The sequence below is a fragment of the Talpa occidentalis genome, unplaced genomic scaffold, assembly GCF_014898055.3.
Source record: "Talpa occidentalis isolate TD23 unplaced genomic scaffold, MPIMG_talOcc4v2.1 talOcc4.15, whole genome shotgun sequence".
Classification (NCBI taxonomy): domain Eukaryota; kingdom Metazoa; phylum Chordata; class Mammalia; order Eulipotyphla; family Talpidae; genus Talpa; species Talpa occidentalis.
The window spans coordinates 28681061-28698057 of record NW_023601543.1 but is presented as its reverse complement, the minus strand read 5'-3'; the positions used below and the strand labels follow the sequence as shown (position 1 = coordinate 28698057).

General features: G+C 46.5%; 1 protein-coding gene across 3 annotated transcripts in view; it reads left to right on the top strand.

Annotated features, from left to right (window-relative positions):
• The window catches only part of FRMPD3 (FERM and PDZ domain containing 3), a 126860-nt gene that overhangs the window by 85647 nt on the left and 24216 nt on the right, over positions 1-16997 (top strand). For 2 of the 3 annotated variants that reach the window (XM_054695620.1, XM_054695618.1), the window contains exons 7-13: positions 1433-1540; positions 4587-4718; positions 6107-6226; positions 11746-11882; positions 12170-12296; positions 14397-14486; positions 16131-16310. In XM_054695620.1, the coding sequence (XP_054551595.1) occupies positions 1433-1540; positions 4587-4718; positions 6107-6226; positions 11746-11882; positions 12170-12296; positions 14397-14486; positions 16131-16310 (894 nt within the window). The remainder of the gene's footprint in view (positions 1-1432; positions 1541-4586; positions 4719-6106; positions 6227-11745; positions 11883-12169; positions 12297-14396; positions 14487-16130; positions 16311-16997) is intronic. The other variant, XM_054695619.1, reaches the window with a different exon arrangement.

The following is a 16997-nucleotide window of genomic DNA, read 5'->3' as shown; positions in this document are numbered from 1 at the left end:
AACCTAATGGCTTAACAGCATTCATATTTAACCTGGGTTTGGAAAGATAGGAGTTTGCTAAGGTGAGAAAGAGAAAAGTAAGAAGAATAGTCTTCATTTAATGATTATTTATTGAGACTTTACCATACACCACTCTATAAATAAACAAGTGCCTGAACCGGAGAAACTTTTGCTAAAGAATCATCAGGTGTTCAGAAATGGGCATTGCTGATGTTCGTAAATCAGGCCCAGTGCGACTATTTGGCATGCTATTGGCATTTAGTGTGTCAGGGTCAGAGATGCTACGTGTCCTAAGGGAAAGAGATAGACCTGGATGCCGTACTGCCAAAGGTATACAGGCATGAGAGATCAGCATGGGTACCAGGAATGGCAAGACATGACTCTGGGGAGGCAGGCGGGCAGGTCAGAAAGGGTGCCATGAGGGAGGGCCTAGCAGAACATTGGCATGGGTGTGGACATGACCGTGGTGTATGAGGCCCTGGTGAGATGGGAGGTGTCAGGAGATAAGAGCAGGTGAGTGAATCAGGCTCCTCGGGAGACTCCCATCCACCCTTACTGTGTGGAGGTTACTATGGGCCAAGCAACGCTCTAGACTCTAGAGCCTTGAGCCACAGTAAATGCAGGTAGGCCGTGACATCGACAGAAGGGTCAACTTTTGACACAGCCTGTGTGGAGATTTCTGGACCTACTAAACATAGAGCTTCCATATGATCCAGCAATTCCACTCCTAGGTATTTACCCAAAGGACACAGAAACATCAATTCCAAAGAACACCTGCACCCCTATGTTTATAGCAGCACTGTTTACAATAGCTAAGCTTTGGAAACAACCCAAATGCCCAAAAATAGATGACTGGATCAAGAAGATGTGGTACATATATACCATGGAATATTACTCAGCATTCAAAAAAGATAAACACATGCAATTTGCAGCAACATGGATGGCGCTGGAAGGGATCATGCTCAGCGAAATAAGCCAAAAGAAAAAGAAAAATACCGGATGGTCTCACTCATAGCAGGAATCTAGAAAACTTAAATAAGGGACCAGGAAAATGAATAACTATAAGAAAGTGAAAATCAAAATCAACAAAAAACTATGAACCAGAGACACTTTTAGGGGGGCAGGGGCGGGAGGGGAGGGATTGGGGTCAGAATGGGGCGCTGCAATTGTATGGGGAATATAACAATAAAATTTATTATCTAATAAAAAAAAAAAAACAACTTTTGACACAGCCTGACATCTTTTTGGAGATTTTGGTTCTGGCCTTCATGCAATGTTATTACACATTTTCCTTTCCTATTATCTGTCCTTCCATGCCATTGGCTCCTTTGTCTCCTTCACTAGCTCCTTTCTCTTCCTTTCTACACCCCTCCTCTGACCTCCCTCCTCCTAAATGCTCCCCTTTTCTTATTCTTTCCCTGTCTTTTCACAGAAAATGATGAAAAAGGAAGCCCTTCTCCTCATCCCCAATGTCCTGAAGGTTTTCTTAGAAAATGGGCAGATCAAATCTTTCACATTTGACGGCCGGACCACTGTTAAGGTAGATACAGTGTCTCCTCTCTTGGGTCAGCGTTGTCCTCTTCACAGCTATATACGTACCTGCAGGTCCCTGGGGTCCTCTGAGTCTGCACATAGACCCTCACTGTCCAACATGGTGGTCTTTGATCTCCTTTGATCTCCTGCAGCACCAGGCTGCAAAAACACATCGTCCTTGGATGGGGTGGGGTGTGGGAGATTTGCACGTGTGTGTGAGTACATGTGTGCACACACTTGCACGCGCACACACATGCACACACACATGCATAAGTGCACCTCTGCTTGTGAAGTGCTTTGCATCCATGTTACATGGAGTCATTCAAGATTCTGAGGAGCTAAGCAGTGTGAAGATCATTAAACCATTTATAAAGTAAAAGTGATTTATATTGATACAATAACACCTACGCAAATTTACACACAAAAATCAACAAACACAGTCTCTCAGGAGATTAGCTTAGCCACGCAGTGTTTTTTAAGTAACAACCAGATCTCAAGCACTGAACCAAGATTTGAAAAGCCCAACAACAGCCCCGTTGGCTGTTCCTTGAACAGAAAGAGCAATTACCAAGCTGCAGTTCTTAATGACTCAGGCAGGTACCTAAAAGTTGGTTCTCCTGATCCTGAGGAAGAGAGGCAGTGATACTACTAACCCACAGGTTCACTCTGCTCTGAGACAGAAATATTTGCTCCTGCTCCCTCTAGACTCTCTGTGGAAAGAGACTGCCATCCCAGAATGAATGGTTTCATGCAACCGAGCTGCCTAGACTGCCAGGCAGCTAAAACACCTGCCAAGAAACCCACCTTGACTTACAGGTGTCCTGAGATAACTCGACTGGGGCCAAGACAACCCTCTGAAATAAAAGAGAAACTTTTGGGCCAGGAAACTTTCAGCAAGAGGAGTTATCAAAAGCTCAGAATGGCCTTGCCAGTGTTCTTAGCTAGGGTCACCACTGCCCCCTCCCAGATGGTTTTGGCGAACTTCTCCAGATATTTTGGGTCACCCCAATGATTTGGCATGCTACTGGCATTTAGTGTCTCAGGGTCAGAGATGCTAATTGTCAGAGGGAGCAGAACAGTCCCTGAATGAAGAATTATCCTGCCCAAAGTGTCAGTCACACCTACGTTGCAAAACACTGGTGCCATGTTAATTGAACCCAGTGTCTATGGAAAGCCCAAGCCTGGGTGGGCTCCCCCAGGGGACACAAGACCAAAACACACTCATCAGGGTGCCCTGGGATGATCTCTGGGTTATTGAAGGTGTCAGTCTATATACAGGCGGGTCATTGAAATGGAGCTAGGCCACCTACAGGTGCCCAAATGGCCCTCCTACATGTGGATAGCTCTGTGTCATGATCCTCCTTAGTGTTTATCCATAGGTCAATGTGTCTGTTGCAGATCTGTCTCCACATTGGAGCACCCCCTACTCCCGCTTTCCCCTTGAAGGCTTCTCTAATCATTCTCCCACCTCACAACAGCAGCGCCATTGTTGCTTCCAGGTAGCAGCCCCGGCCTTCCAGGACAGCAGCGTCCCTGGGCTCATGAACTCATCCTGATTTCAGGGAGAGTGTTTGGGCTGTTCACTGGAACTTGGATAGGCTGCCAAACCATTTGTCCCACAGAGGTACCTGCGTGAATTGACAGCCTGGCACAGAGGCTGTTACACTTGTAACACCAGTTGGCAATCACCGGCTTGGCTGTCCACAATCCCAATGCAGCCGAACTGCAAAGAAAACCTCATTTGTCCTTGCCATAGCTTCAGCAACACTGGCGTCTCTGTGACTGCTTGAATAATACAAAGAGATACTCTCAAGTACCCACCAATTTCCAGCCTAACATTTGAATGGCTAAGCATCTTTTAATGTTCACTGAGGGGCTTGTTTGGCTTCCCTGGCTGTGAGAGAAGGCGCCTACCCAAGCCCACTTCTTTTTTTTTTTTAGAGATTTATTAATTTATGCATACAAGAACTGGGGTACAGGCCAGAGGTGCGGGGAGGGTGAGAGGATTCACCAGAGACAGAGTGGGGAGCAGAACAGGCGGATGTACTGAAATGCACTGCTGAGGGGATCAGCAGGCGAGACATGAGAGGTCTGTTGCACCATGTAGGTCAGCTCCCTGGCCAGGTATGGAACTCATGCTGCAGTGGCTACAGATTGCTTCATAGTGCTGAGAGTTCATTCCTTTGTGCCACCAGGGAGGCCCCCCCAAGCCCACTTCTTTCCAGCCTCTGGGGACTGTGGAGAGCTGACTCCAGGAACACTCTTACACTGGAGCCCAGCAGATGCCAAAGTCACAGCAAATAGATGGCAGGAGTCTCAGAACTGACATTTGGGCAGCCCCCACGGATGTGTTTCCAGACACCCTAACATTAAAAGTAGGGCAGCAGAGCAGACGGAGCCCCCGAGTAGTCAGATTTATGACTGCACACAAAACACGTGATATAGTTCCTCTGCACGGACACATTTTTCAAGTTGCTAAATTGATCGTCTCTAAAAGCCAGCTACCAACAAAATTGAACATTTTGCCAGTAACTCAAGTCATTCGATTTAGATTATGAATCCAGAAATAGTCTTCTTTTTAATCATATCATTGTGGCTTCTGCTTTTGTTAATGTCTAAGTAAGGAGTTGACAAACCAGAGTGAATGTTCTGACTGACTGGAGAAGGTGAGGGAAGAAACCAACACAAATGCAACACAAAAACCTAAATCAGACACAAATGCACTTCCTGAGCACTCAGGAAATAATTTGTTGAGTGGAAGGAGGGCAGGAGGGCCATGACTTCTTGCTTTTGGTCTGGCCAGGCCAAGTTCAGAAACACTTCCCTCCACCCCCGGCACCTTTGATGTTCCCCCAGGCTAGCACCTCATCATGGAGCACAGCCTGGGCTACCACAAAGGCCAGTGTCTCTGTCTTGTCTGACCTGCTTTCCCAGCCTCAGCCTTCACCCCCAGATCATCTTGCTTGGTGTCAGTCCCCTTCTACCATGTTGACTACTTAGAAGAGCCTAGAGATGAACGGTTCTCCCTCTCAAGGCTCTTTTCTCTTGCACAGGATGTGATGGTGACATTACAGGACCGTCTTTCCCTGAGGTACATCGAGCATTTTGCTCTTGTCCTTGAGTATGCTGGGCCAGAGCAGAACCACAAGTTCCTGCTTCTCCAGGACAAGCAGCCCCTGGCTTATGTAAGTATTTCCTTTCTCTTAGCGTGATAGCTTGTATGTGGCCTCTACAACAGAAGAGGACACAAGGCACTCTCTGGAAAATTCGTAGTCATATGTTCAGCCAGTTCCCAGAAGTCAATAGCTCTCAACCAAGATCTGTACTACCCATCTCCAGAGGGCTTTTGGCAATGTCTCTTATAGCCAAAGAAGAGCATGAAGATTGTTAGCCTGGGTCCCTAGTGGGAAAATCATGGGGTGGTGTTTCACTGCCTGCCACTCGAATGCTGAGTTGAAGGGCAGTGTCAACTCTTCTGTCTCCTGAACGCCCTGCCTGCTAAACTTTACTGCCTCTGTCATGGAATTCAGCCTTTGGCTGAAGCCTGTAATATGGAATGGTCAGCAAATGGAGTCTCGTGAGTCCCATGAGGCTAGGGCACATATGGGATGAGAATGGGCTGAATGGGGCCAAGACTGGGCTTCATACTATCCACATAAATCTCCAAGGTAGAGGAAGAGAAAGCATCTTCTCATTCTTGCCTTTGCCATATGGACAAAAGCTGGGAAAATTCAGCATTGCTGGATAGTATTTCACCAATGGCAAAGTGCCAAGAAGAGTCATAGAGGCTTGTCAGTATTCCCAGAAAGGGAGGGAGAGTAGAAGAGGGGTGGTTGGGAAGAAATACCTAAATGGAAGCAAAACAAAACCCAAAACTCAGACACAAGAAAATGAAAGGATCTTAGGGAAGAAGCATTCTTCAAGTTTAGCTCTCAGTAAAATGTAGTCCAGAGACTCACAGCTTCCCACCTATGAAGGGAAGGTTGTTAGTGCTCTGTCTAGAGAGAAATCCAAGAACCTCCCTGCCCCTCAAGAGAGCTTTTAGATCCAGTTGGTCTTTTGTTCCAATGTCTTTATGAAAAATCTCAAACAGACAGAAGTCAGGAGAATTACATAATGAACCTTCATTACCCATCACAACTTCAGCAGCTACCAACACATTGCCAACTTGTTTCACCTATACTTTCAAATGGGATTTTAAATCTTGGAGTTGGCTTCTAATCAACAACTTCCTCTGCTTGAGTCTATCTACAAGGTAAAGGCATTAGCTCTCCAGCAAGGAACGAGTTAAGAGAAGTTCCCAGAAGCCCTCTCTTCCTACCTAGTGTCTTGGGCCTTAGAACTAGTTGTTGATAAAGGCCATGTCCTGAATAAGTGATTTGAAAATTCTAGTCACCTTGGGTCAGAAAGGTAGAAAATCCCTGACTCTTCATCACTTTCCTCTAAGGTAACCAGAATCACCAGGCCGGAGATAGAGTGGAAAACTGCAGCCTCACTCTAGCCCAAGGTCAGACTTGAAGAGACACTGAGCTGGCTTCCGCCACCCCAGCCACTAATTCCAGATCTCTTTCAGGTGGTGCAGCGCACGCACTATCAAGGAATGAAATGCCTCTTCCGAATAAGCTTCTTTCCCAAAGACCCTGTGGAGCTGCTGCGTCGGGATCCTGCTGCTTTTGAGTACCTGTATATCCAGGTAGAGTCTGGCTTGGGGATACATAGACAGCTACCCAATGGACAAACAGGCAGGCAGTCTGTTCTGCCATCACAATGAAGTTACTGTGTGAGTCACTCCAACCTGCAAATAGCTCTAAAGGCCCTTTCCTTTTCTGTTACCTTTGTAGACCATGGCCAAGTGTGTCGGCCTGGTCACCTGAGCTGACCATGGTTCAAAGTCCTGTCTGTTTGTCCAGAAAAATCTCATCAGCTTTCAGAAACAAGCAACCTCAGTAATGCTGTCATCCTCACAGGATCCCCAGGTTTAACAAATGCATGTGGATAACAGAGGTTCCCAACCCCCAGTACCAAGCTTCAGTCAGGAGGTGATTCCCAATTCAGTTGATCCAGAAACATTTGTGGGCATTCACACTGGGCCGGGTATTGTCCTAGGTACTGGCAGTGAGGGCTGAATAAAGAATTGTCTCAGTTTCTAACGCTCATAGATACATGCACATACAAAAGACAGTGTTACAGGTACTGCAATGATGGCAGGGTACAACCCAGGAAGCAGGTTTCCAACTCTCCATGGGAGGGCGATGATGAAGGCTTCACAGAGGAAGCGATTCATGCACTCTTCACTTTGAAGGATGAGTGGAAGTTTGCTGTGTGCAGAGATGGAATGGCGCAGGCACCTTCTAGGCAAAGGGACTTGCATCTACAAAGACTTGGTGGCATGAAACAGCACAACAGGATGAGAGAACTGTGGGTAATTTATTACAACTAGAGTGCAGAATGTAAAAAGCAGCAGCAAGTGCAATGGGAGAGACAGGAAGCAAGTGGCAAAAGGCTCGGTAGGTCACGGCAAGCACAGGCCTAAAAGTGATCCAGGCCAATGGTTCTCGAAGTGCGGTCCCTGGATCAGCAGCATTAGCATCAAACAGGAACTTGTTAGAGATGCAAATTCTTGGGCTCCTACTCAGTACTATTGAATCAGAAACTGGGGGTAGGGCCTAACAATCTGTGTTTTAACATGCCCCTCCAGGGGATTCTGATACCCATAGATGGTGTTTGGGAACCACTGCATTAGGGCAGTAGTTCTCAACCTTAGCTGCCCCTTAGATTTATCAAAGAAGCTTTGAAAAAAATGTACTACTGCCCCCCCCCAAGACCAAATAAATGAAAATCTGTGGGAATGGGGTCCAAACACATATTTCTAAAAATTTCCTCAGGTGCTTCTAAGGCATAGCCAAGTTAAAAAAAAATATGCTATAGGGTAGCAACACAAATGTTAAAAGGAGAATAGTCTAGTCAGATGAGCAGTTTCCAAAGATTCCATAGAGCTAAGGAAGTACACCAGCTAAGGAGCTATTGCAGTAATCCAGGGGAAGGAGAATGGGGCTGGAAGCAGGACCATGATGGCAGGGGTGGGATGGAATTCAAGTATATTTAAAGGGTATATAGTAGATGGGCTTTGAGGGCTTTGACTTGGTGAGTATCTGGTAGAAGTGATGCCACTCCCCCAGTTAGAGAATATAGGCAATGGAATGGGTTTGGAGAAAGATGAGTTCATTTGGGAAGATGTTATGTTTTAGGTACCTACAGGACTTACAGAGCACTTGATTGGAGGCGGGGGGCTCAAAACTCTGATGGTGACACCTGGATGTCCCTTCTGCCCTTTCTCACACCCTAAAATGTTAGGAACAGTTCTCAAACAGCTTCAAATTCCTTTACCAGTTTAGTTCTCCTTTCGTTTATCCTAAATTTCTTCAAGCTTCCAGAAATTGACTCTGTTTAAGTATTTTGGAATTTTGGGGACAAGACCATGTCCACTCTTTGTGATGATATGGACTTCAGCTGTACTCCTTTTTTATATTGAACAGCTTTATTGACAAATTGCATCATATTAATAAACTGCACATATTTAAAGTGTACAATTGGATAAGTTTTGGCATGTTTATGCCCATGAAACCATCATCACAATCAAGATGTTGAACAAATCTAACATGCCCACCTCAGGCACCTTTATAATTTGTCCCCCTCATCTCCAGGCACCTAATAACTTGCTTACTGTCACCATAGATTAGTTTTGTCTTCTAGAGTTTTATTATATAAGAGAAATCAAACAGTAAATGCACTTATTTTGGTTTGGCTTCTCTTACTCAGAATTTTGAGATCCATACAAAATGTGTATCAGTAGTTCATTCCCTTTTTATTGAAATTTGATCAACTTATGCCATTATTGTAGTTTCAGATGAACAACATAATGACTGACATTTCTGTGCATTGCAAAATGACCTTCACAATAAATATGTTTGCCATCTTTTCTTAGCAACTTTCAAATGCACAATACCATTGCACTGCCTATAGTCCCCATAGTAGTTTATTCTTTTTTATTGTGGAGTAGTATTCCACGGTATGGAGTTATCGAAATTTGTTTATCAGTTCACCTGCTGATGGACATTTGTGTTATTTCTGGGTTTTGGCTACTACAGGTAAAACTTCTATGAACATTTATGTACAAGTCTTTGTATAACATATGCTTTTTTTTTTCTCTTGGGTAAATACCTAAGCATGGAATGATTTGAACATAAGTTAGATCTATCTTTAATATTTTTTTTAAATTGACAAGTCTTTTTTAAAATTTATTTATTTATGCATATAAGAACTGGAGTACAGGCTAGAGGTGCAGGGCAGGGGGTGGTGAAAGGATTCACCAGAGACAGAGTGGGTAACAGAACAGGCAGACTGACTAAAATACACTGCTGAGGGGAGCATCACGAGAGACAGGAGAGGTCTGCTGCGCCATGTGGGTACTCCCTGGCCGGCCGGGGATCAAACTCATGCTTCAGAGGCTGTGGGTAGTTTCACAGTGCTGTGCTTATTAACCTCTTGCACCACCAGGGAGGCCCTATATTTATTTTTTTAAAGAAATCTCAGTGCTTTTTTCCAAAGTAGCTGTATAGTTTTACATTCCCACCAGCCATGTATGATATACTTCATGGCCTCATCCACTCTGGATATTGTCAATATTTTTTTTCAGTCATTCTAACAGTGTGCAGTGGTATCTGAGTGTGGTTTTCATTTGCATTTCTCAGTGACTAATGATATTGAAGATCTTCTTGTGTGCTAATTTGCCAAGGTGTTTCTTTTTTTTTATATATATAGAGGCATGTTTTTTATTTAGTTATTTGTTTGTTTGTTTATACATGCACTGAGTACAGTCAGAAGTGAGGGAGGGTGAGAGAATTCACCAGAGCCAGAGCGGGAGGCAGAGCAGGCAGAAGGACCGAAGTACACTGCTGAGGGGAGCAGCGGGCGGCAGGAAAGGTCTGCGCGCCATGCGGGACCCTCCTCCGGTGGCCGGGCAGCCGCTGGGGATCGAACTGGTGCCGCAGAGGCCGCGGGCAGCTTCGCAACCCAGCGCTCAACCGCTGCACCACCGGGGAGGCCCAAGGTGTTTCTTTTTTTGGTGAAGTATCTATTCAAGTCTTCTGACTACTTTTTAAATTGGGGTTGCTTCTCTTCTTACTATTTAATTTTAAGCATTCTAGATGCTAGTTGTTTGTTGGATATATTATTTGCACTATTTCTCCCAGTGTCTGACTTGTCTTTTCAGTCTCTAAATGGTGTCTCTCATAGAGCAAGAGTTTGAATTTTGATGAAGTCCAATTTGCCAATTTATTCTTTCATGGATTGTGCCTGTGGTGTCATATCTCTAACAAGATCTCTAACGCAAGATCATAAAGACTTTTATCCCTTTTTTTCTAAAGTTTTTATCTTTTTAGGTTTTACATTTAAGTCTGTGATTCATTTTTTTGAGTTAACTTTTATATGTAGTGCAAGTTATTGATCAATGTTCCTTTTTTTATATGACTGTCCAATTGTCCCAGCACCATTTTTGAAAAACCTATCTTTTCTCCACTGAATTGCTTTTGCATCTGTGTAAAAAAAAAATGAGTTTCTATATGTGTGGGCCTATTTGTTTATTCCATTCCATTGATCTACTTGTTTGTCTTTATGCCACCTTCACACTCTTTTAATTATAGTAGCTTTATAATAAGTCTTAAAATCAGGCAGTGTTTCTCCTCTAACTTTGTTCTTCTTTCTCAGAGTTGTTTTGGCTAGCCTAGGTCTTTTGCATTACCATGTGAATTTTAGCTTTTAAGTTTCTACCAAAAATCTGCTGTGATTCTGGTTGGGATTGTGTTGAATCTGTAGATTGATTTAGGGAGAATTGACATCTTAAGAATATTGAGTCTTCCACCCATGAACACAGTGTGTGTCTACATTTATTTTGGTCTTCTTTAGTTTTTTCTCAGCAATGTTATCTAGTTTTTAGTGTACAAGTCTTTGAAATATTTTGATAGATTTGTCCCCTTTTTTATGCTATTGGGAATGGTTTTGATTTTAAATTTCCATTTCTAATTGTTTGTTACAAGCATGTAGGAATACAATTGGCTTTTTTTTTAAGATTTATTTATTTATGCATAGAAGAGCTGGGGTACAGGCCAAAGATGTGGGGGGTGAGAGGATCCACCAGAGACAGAGTGGGGAACAGGACAGGCAGGCTGACTGAAATACACTGCTGAGGGAGCAACGGCGAATCAGGAGAGGTCTGCTGCACCATGTGGGTTTCTCCCTGGCCGGCTGGGGATTGAACTCGTGCTGCAGAGGCTGTGGATTGCTTCATAGTGCGGTGCTTAACCCCTTGTGCCACCAGGGAGGCCCTACAATTGGTTTTTTTATAATTTTACATCCTGTAAACTTGCTAACTCATTAATGGTAGTAGTTTTTTATTTTGTGTAGATTCCATTGGATTTTCTACATACACGATCGTTTATGAAGTTCTCCTTTTCCACTCTCTCCTACGCTGTAGTAATACCACTGTGGCTCCCTAGTCCCTTAGCTCATCCTGGTTCTACCTCGACAAAATGACAACTGGTCTAATCAAAACGGAATCATTGATGGCTGGGATTTTGAGCTCAGGGTTTGGGGACTGTCAGATCTTTGGCCAGTAGTTTGAGGGAACCCCCTTTAGGATAGGATAGCAATCCCCAAGGAACAGAATATCTACCTCATCTCTGAATCCATTTTTTACCCGAGGCTTCTACACCAGAGCTGGATGGAGAGCCCCTCCCAATGTCTTTCTTCCTTTGTTCCCATCTGAGCTAGTAGAGGAGTCCTGTGTAGTGAGGGGTTGAGCATAGGCCCCCAAGAAAATATGGGGCGGGAGGGTCTCTTGCAGCAGGAGGAAAGAGAGCATCAGCATGTCTCAGCAGTGACCTTGACATTCTGCCCCTTGTGCCTTGCCATTGTGTGCCTGTCTCTGAGAAGGTTATCCATTGTCTGCTGAATGAAATTATTAGTGTCTCTGAGACCCGAGGTTCCTCTGTTGTCCCTTCTCCAAGGGCAGAGCCTTCCTTTTCCCCTTGATCTAGGGTGTCTCACTGACACTACGTTTCCTTTCTGGGAGGCAAGGGAGTAGATCGGGGCTGAAGATGGGGTTGGAAGCTATGTCTTCTTTAACTGATGGGTTTGCACTGCACTCTCTCACAGAGTCGAAATGATGTTATCCGAGAACGCTTTGGAATGGACCCCAAGCCAGAGATGCTTTTGGGCCTAGCTGCTCTCCACATCTATATCACTGTCTCAGCCACTCGACCTAGTCAGAAGATCTCGCTCAAGAATGTGGAGTGAGTTGTGCCGGGGCCCTTCAAGAAGGGGGTAAATAGCTGCATAGGGAGAAAATACAGTTGTTGAGTTGTACTGAAATTTTCAGGAAGATAGGCCTGGGATGGGAGTGAGAATTGGAGTTCCTTACACCTAGACCATGAACTACAGCTTCTACCAGGGAACTGTGGCCAGTGTAATTCTCCTGTCCTATCCCTCTCTCTTTTTCTCCCAGACTCCATTTTACCATCTTCCTTTCTCTTTCCACTTTGATTCGCTCTCTAATTTCTTACTTTTCTTCTGCTTTTAGGAAGGAGTGGGGCCTGGAACCCTTTCTTCCCCCCTCCCTCCTGCAGGGCATCAAAGAAAAGAATCTCCGGAAATCTCTCTCTCAGCAACTGAAGGCCCACCAAACACATCCTTCCAGCGGCACCAAGGTACCCGGATAAGTCACTGAGCACCCTGCTCTGGCACCAGTAGCCAAGGGGGAGGGGGAGAGCCTGGTTTCTCAGCAGGTCTGGTCTTCTAGGGACCCTCCCCTCTGTTTTTGACTCAGGGACACATCCAACTTGGCCAGATATGGGGGCTAATTGTAGAAGAGGGCTTTCCCTAAATCTAAGCACAAGCACCACACCCCCACAGGAGGACAGCTAATAACCAATCACTAAGTGAGCCTAGGGTCCTCAAAACAAAGGAGCCAAAATGCAGGAGGAGAAAATCCTCAGGTGCTTTAACCAATTTAGTGAGAGCACCTGCCGTGTGGAAAGCACTGGATCCCGGGGAGACACATGTTTTCCATGGAAATGACTGCACTCTCACTCATTAACTTTCTAATTCATCCATCAGTCCCTGTATAGGGGATTCTGGGAGATAAAAGCCCAGCCCAGCAGGACAAGGCCTGACCTAGAGAATGGGTCACTGGGCATCAGGCCATGAACTCAGGACTGTGCTGTGCTCCACTGCACATTCTAAGGCTCACATCCCCTTACCGTCTGAGGGACTCCCACTTGCTGCTCCCCCAGTCCTGCAGGCCCTTCTCAGGCTTATAAGGCTCACTCTGCTTGTGCTTTCCGCCCTGGAGGCAGAAGGGTGGTGAGAGACACTGGCTTCGGCATGCAGATGTAGACACAGGACACGGTTGCCCCCCTCGTCTCCACCCATTCCAGATTCCTTGCATTACCAACTAGCTTGTCTTTTAAGATGCAAATTTCCCCAGAGAGTTAAGCCCTCCCTACCTTGCTGTGCATATTTAATCAGATAGTTTTCTTCCCAGCGGAGAGCATGTGTGCTCCCAACCGGCTCTTCAGCAAATATATTTTTGAGGTTCCCCAGGTCTCAGGTTGGAGGTACAAAGATGAAGAAAGCCTGGTCGCCACCCTCCAGCAGGCACAGGCTAAACGGGGAAACACAAGGCAGTGTGACAGGTGTGGCTGCTCTGAAAGCAGGGAGGAGGAAGGCCCAGCCCAGCCAGAGGGAGGCGGGAAAGGCCCAGAATTGGTAGTTGCCTGCCGCAGCTGTCTTGCAGGGCAGACAGATAGGACTTTGTCTCGATGATACTTTCCAGGTAGGGAGTCTCGTCTTTGCAAAGGCCAGAAATATGAGAGAATATGGTGCATGGAAAGAAACGGGAATCGTTCAGCCTAAGCAAGTTCGGAGAGTGCAAGGAATGTACCTGGGCTATGAGTGGGGGAGCAAGAGACGACACCAGAGAGGTGGATAGGAGCCAACTCTGCTATCCAAAGGAAGGGGTGTGCCTTATCCCTCAGTATAGCAGGACACCATTGAAGGGTTTAAGCAGGCATATGATATGATTAAATTTATCTTCTAGGGTGTTCCCTCTAACAGCAGTGTAGAGGGGTTGAGAGAAAGGAGTGTCAGTAAGGGAGGTGACTTGACTGCCATCCTGACACAGGTGGGAGACATTGAGGCAATGACCGTGGGGCTAGAGAAGGGGGTGGGTAGGTTGGAGGGGGAGTTGGCAGATAGAATCAAGATGGTGATTCTATCAAGTGAGATGAGTGGGACACCACTGTGACTCGTAGGTTTCTGGCTCAAAAGCCCAGAAATGGCGGTACCACTGCTGGGGACTTTTCTATGAGGGGAATACTAGAGAAGGGCAGGTTTGGGACTCAGGGGTACCCAGGATTAAAAGTATTGAATGGGACTCAACGGCCAGTACCTAGAAGTAGCTACACAAGTGGCTACAGAAGATCTCAGGAGAGAAGTATAGCTGGGCTGGGGTGTCAGCGACGGGGAAAAGTATTGGAATTGTATCAAGAACAAAATGAGTAAACTGGATATTTACGGAACAAGGATCTAGAGGTCGGAGAAGGGTTTAGAAAGGAAGATGGGATGTGAAAGGCAAGAGCTGTCCAAATTGTAAGCTTCCTGCAGTTTTTCTGAGGGTCGCCTCATACACCCACACTGTGGCTTGCTGACTAGTCCGACTAAGACGTTGCAACTCCTTCCTGAGAATGTGGGTTTGCTCTCTGGTGCACTTCAGGCATCTCATATTTCTGGATGGGTTGTTTCCACAGGGCTCCGCCATTCAGGCAAAGCTCCAGTATCTTCGAATTCTGAATGAACTTCCGACCTTCACAGGCGTTTTGTTCAACACTGTGGGCCTGGTCAGTGAGGGCAGTGTTGGGGCGGGGGGCAGTCCTTTGTGGGTGTTTGTCCTTGGGTTTGGGAGGGCAGGAGGGACTCCATTACAGCTTTAGGGTGGCTTTCTCGGCCAGCATTTTTCTGGAGGCTTCCATTCCTCTTTCCCCTTCTTCTCCCTCACCCAGCCCATGGTGCTCTGGTCTGCTTCTGGCAAAATGGTAAAGGAGGCAACATTTGTTTTCAGTCCTCCTTCATGACTCTTTTGTGTCCCCCTTCCCCTATTTCAAGGGTCAGCAAACTTTTTCCCCTCAAGGCCCAGGTGGTAAACATGTTAGGCTTTGCAGGCGGGCCACGCAGATCTCTGTTTCAACCACTCAACCCTACCATTGTCACACGCAGGCAGCTGGAGACAATGCTTAAACAAATAAGTGTGGCTGTGTTCCAATATCTTTTTATTTATGAACGCCGAAATTTGAATTTCATGTGATTTTCACGTGTCACAAAACATGGTTCTTTTGAATTTTTTCCCAACCATTTACAAATGTTAAAACATTCTTAGTATGTGGGCCTCACAGAAACCTATGGAGGGCCAGAGTTTGTCAACCCTAGCTCTACTTCATTGCCCTTCCCCATACCCCCCCCCACTGTACACTTCCACCTGGCTGCCCGGGCCTCTCTTGCAGCCATACCCCTTTCTGGTGGGGCCCAGCTGCTCCCCCAAGACTGTGCTCCAGGCATGCTTACCCTAGTGAGCCACGGTGAAAGGAAATGCAAATCATCTTGCTGACTGGATCCAGGTGCTTCTCAGGCTGTGGGCCACACTGACCAAAAGCCGCTTATCAAAGTGTCTAGAACAGATGGAAGAGATTCCTCAGGCTGATGCTAATGACAGGGAATGGGCCTGCAGAGGCTTCAGACTCCATGGCTCCAAAGAACCTGTCAGGCCCACTTAAGGGAATCCAGTCCGTCAGGACAGAGGTAGCCTTTTACATACTGGGATTTGAGGATCAGCAGTGGCACAACCCCTGGCACTGCTGAGATTTTTCTAGGCCATCCCTTTGTCTGGGACTGCTAAAGTACCTTTTACAGGGTAAATATCTTCTTAGGGTGGAAAATAGCCCATTAAGTTCCTAATCAACCTTACCACCTTAGGCTGAGTTACTTTGTCAGTATAGCTTTTGGCACTGGGTGAAAAGTACAAGTTTGAGTGGTATTGGTGAAGGGGTGCAGGTGGTAAAGACCAAACACAGAATACCACCCGTTCAGGCAAAGCACTAGGTGGGGGCCTTGAATGGCCTATAGCAACAAATGGCATGTCCCTGAGGCTCAAGAGAAAGAGGGTGCTGTGAAGGTACCCAAACCAAGCTCACCTACTTCATGCTTTTGCTAGAGTGAAATCTGCTGCTGCCCACTTCACTCAACCAGCTGCTGAGGCTGTGGTGTCCCCTCAGACTGATGATGATGATGATCCAGGGCACTACTCAGGGAATGGGGTTCCCGGACCAATTTCCCTTGAGGTTGTCTCCCGCCCTGGCATTGAGCCCCAGATGTTTCCAGACCTCTCGACAGATCCAGTTCAATGCCTATTCTCTATTTCCTCCTCCTGCCTCCTCTTCCCACCTCCTCTGCCCTTCCTGCTGTGAATGCCTGCCACACTTGGGTACCAGGATGAGAAGCAGTCGGCCACCACTCTTCTGGTGGGACCCCGTCACGGCATCAGCCATGTTATTGACCTCAAAACCAACCTCACCACTGTGCTGTCCGAGTTCAGCAAGATCAGCAAGATCCAGCTGTTCCGGGAGAACCAGGGCGTGGCCCGGGTGGAGACCAGCATCATGGATGCCAAGGTAATCCGGCTTTAAGGGGATGCTTTTCTCTAGGGAGAGACCTTGGGTCCAGAGGAAGAAGTCAATCTGAGGGAGTTTAAACCTGTTTGAACCAGTGCAAGGGGAGGATTAGAAGTGGGAAATGTCCCATCAACTGGTCTTCAGCAGAGGGCAGGGGAATTGAACAGCATGGAGGTAGCCCTCGGCCATCACTTCCCAATCTTTCTCGTGCCGTAGCATGCATAGAATATCACATTCATGTGGATCATTGGGGTAAATGAACCAGCCCCAGACACTTCAGCCACCCCAGGCCCTACCTGGCTGCCACCCCACAGGGGCCAAAGTGATATGAACGCACCAGTTGGGGACCCCTGCCCACCATAGGCATGCATGCTTGGAATCATGGAGATGAGGATCAAGGGGCCTGGGATGATGGGGAACTGGCAGAACCTAGTCCCCATTTTACTCCTCCGATTCAGCTATTCCCGAACCTTAGAACCTTTGCCCTAGATTGGCTCCTTCAGACTGGCAAGCAGCTGTCACCTGTGCAGAGTCTGGCAGCCATGATCAGCCACCCCCTCCACCACTCTCCTGTTTGAATACTTAGTTACCAGTGGGGGCGGGGAGTGGGGGTGGCTGGGAGGCTGGCCTGCCAACTGGCAGAGGCTGTTCGAGGAGGTACAACTTTCCTTTCTTAAAGGATTTCCC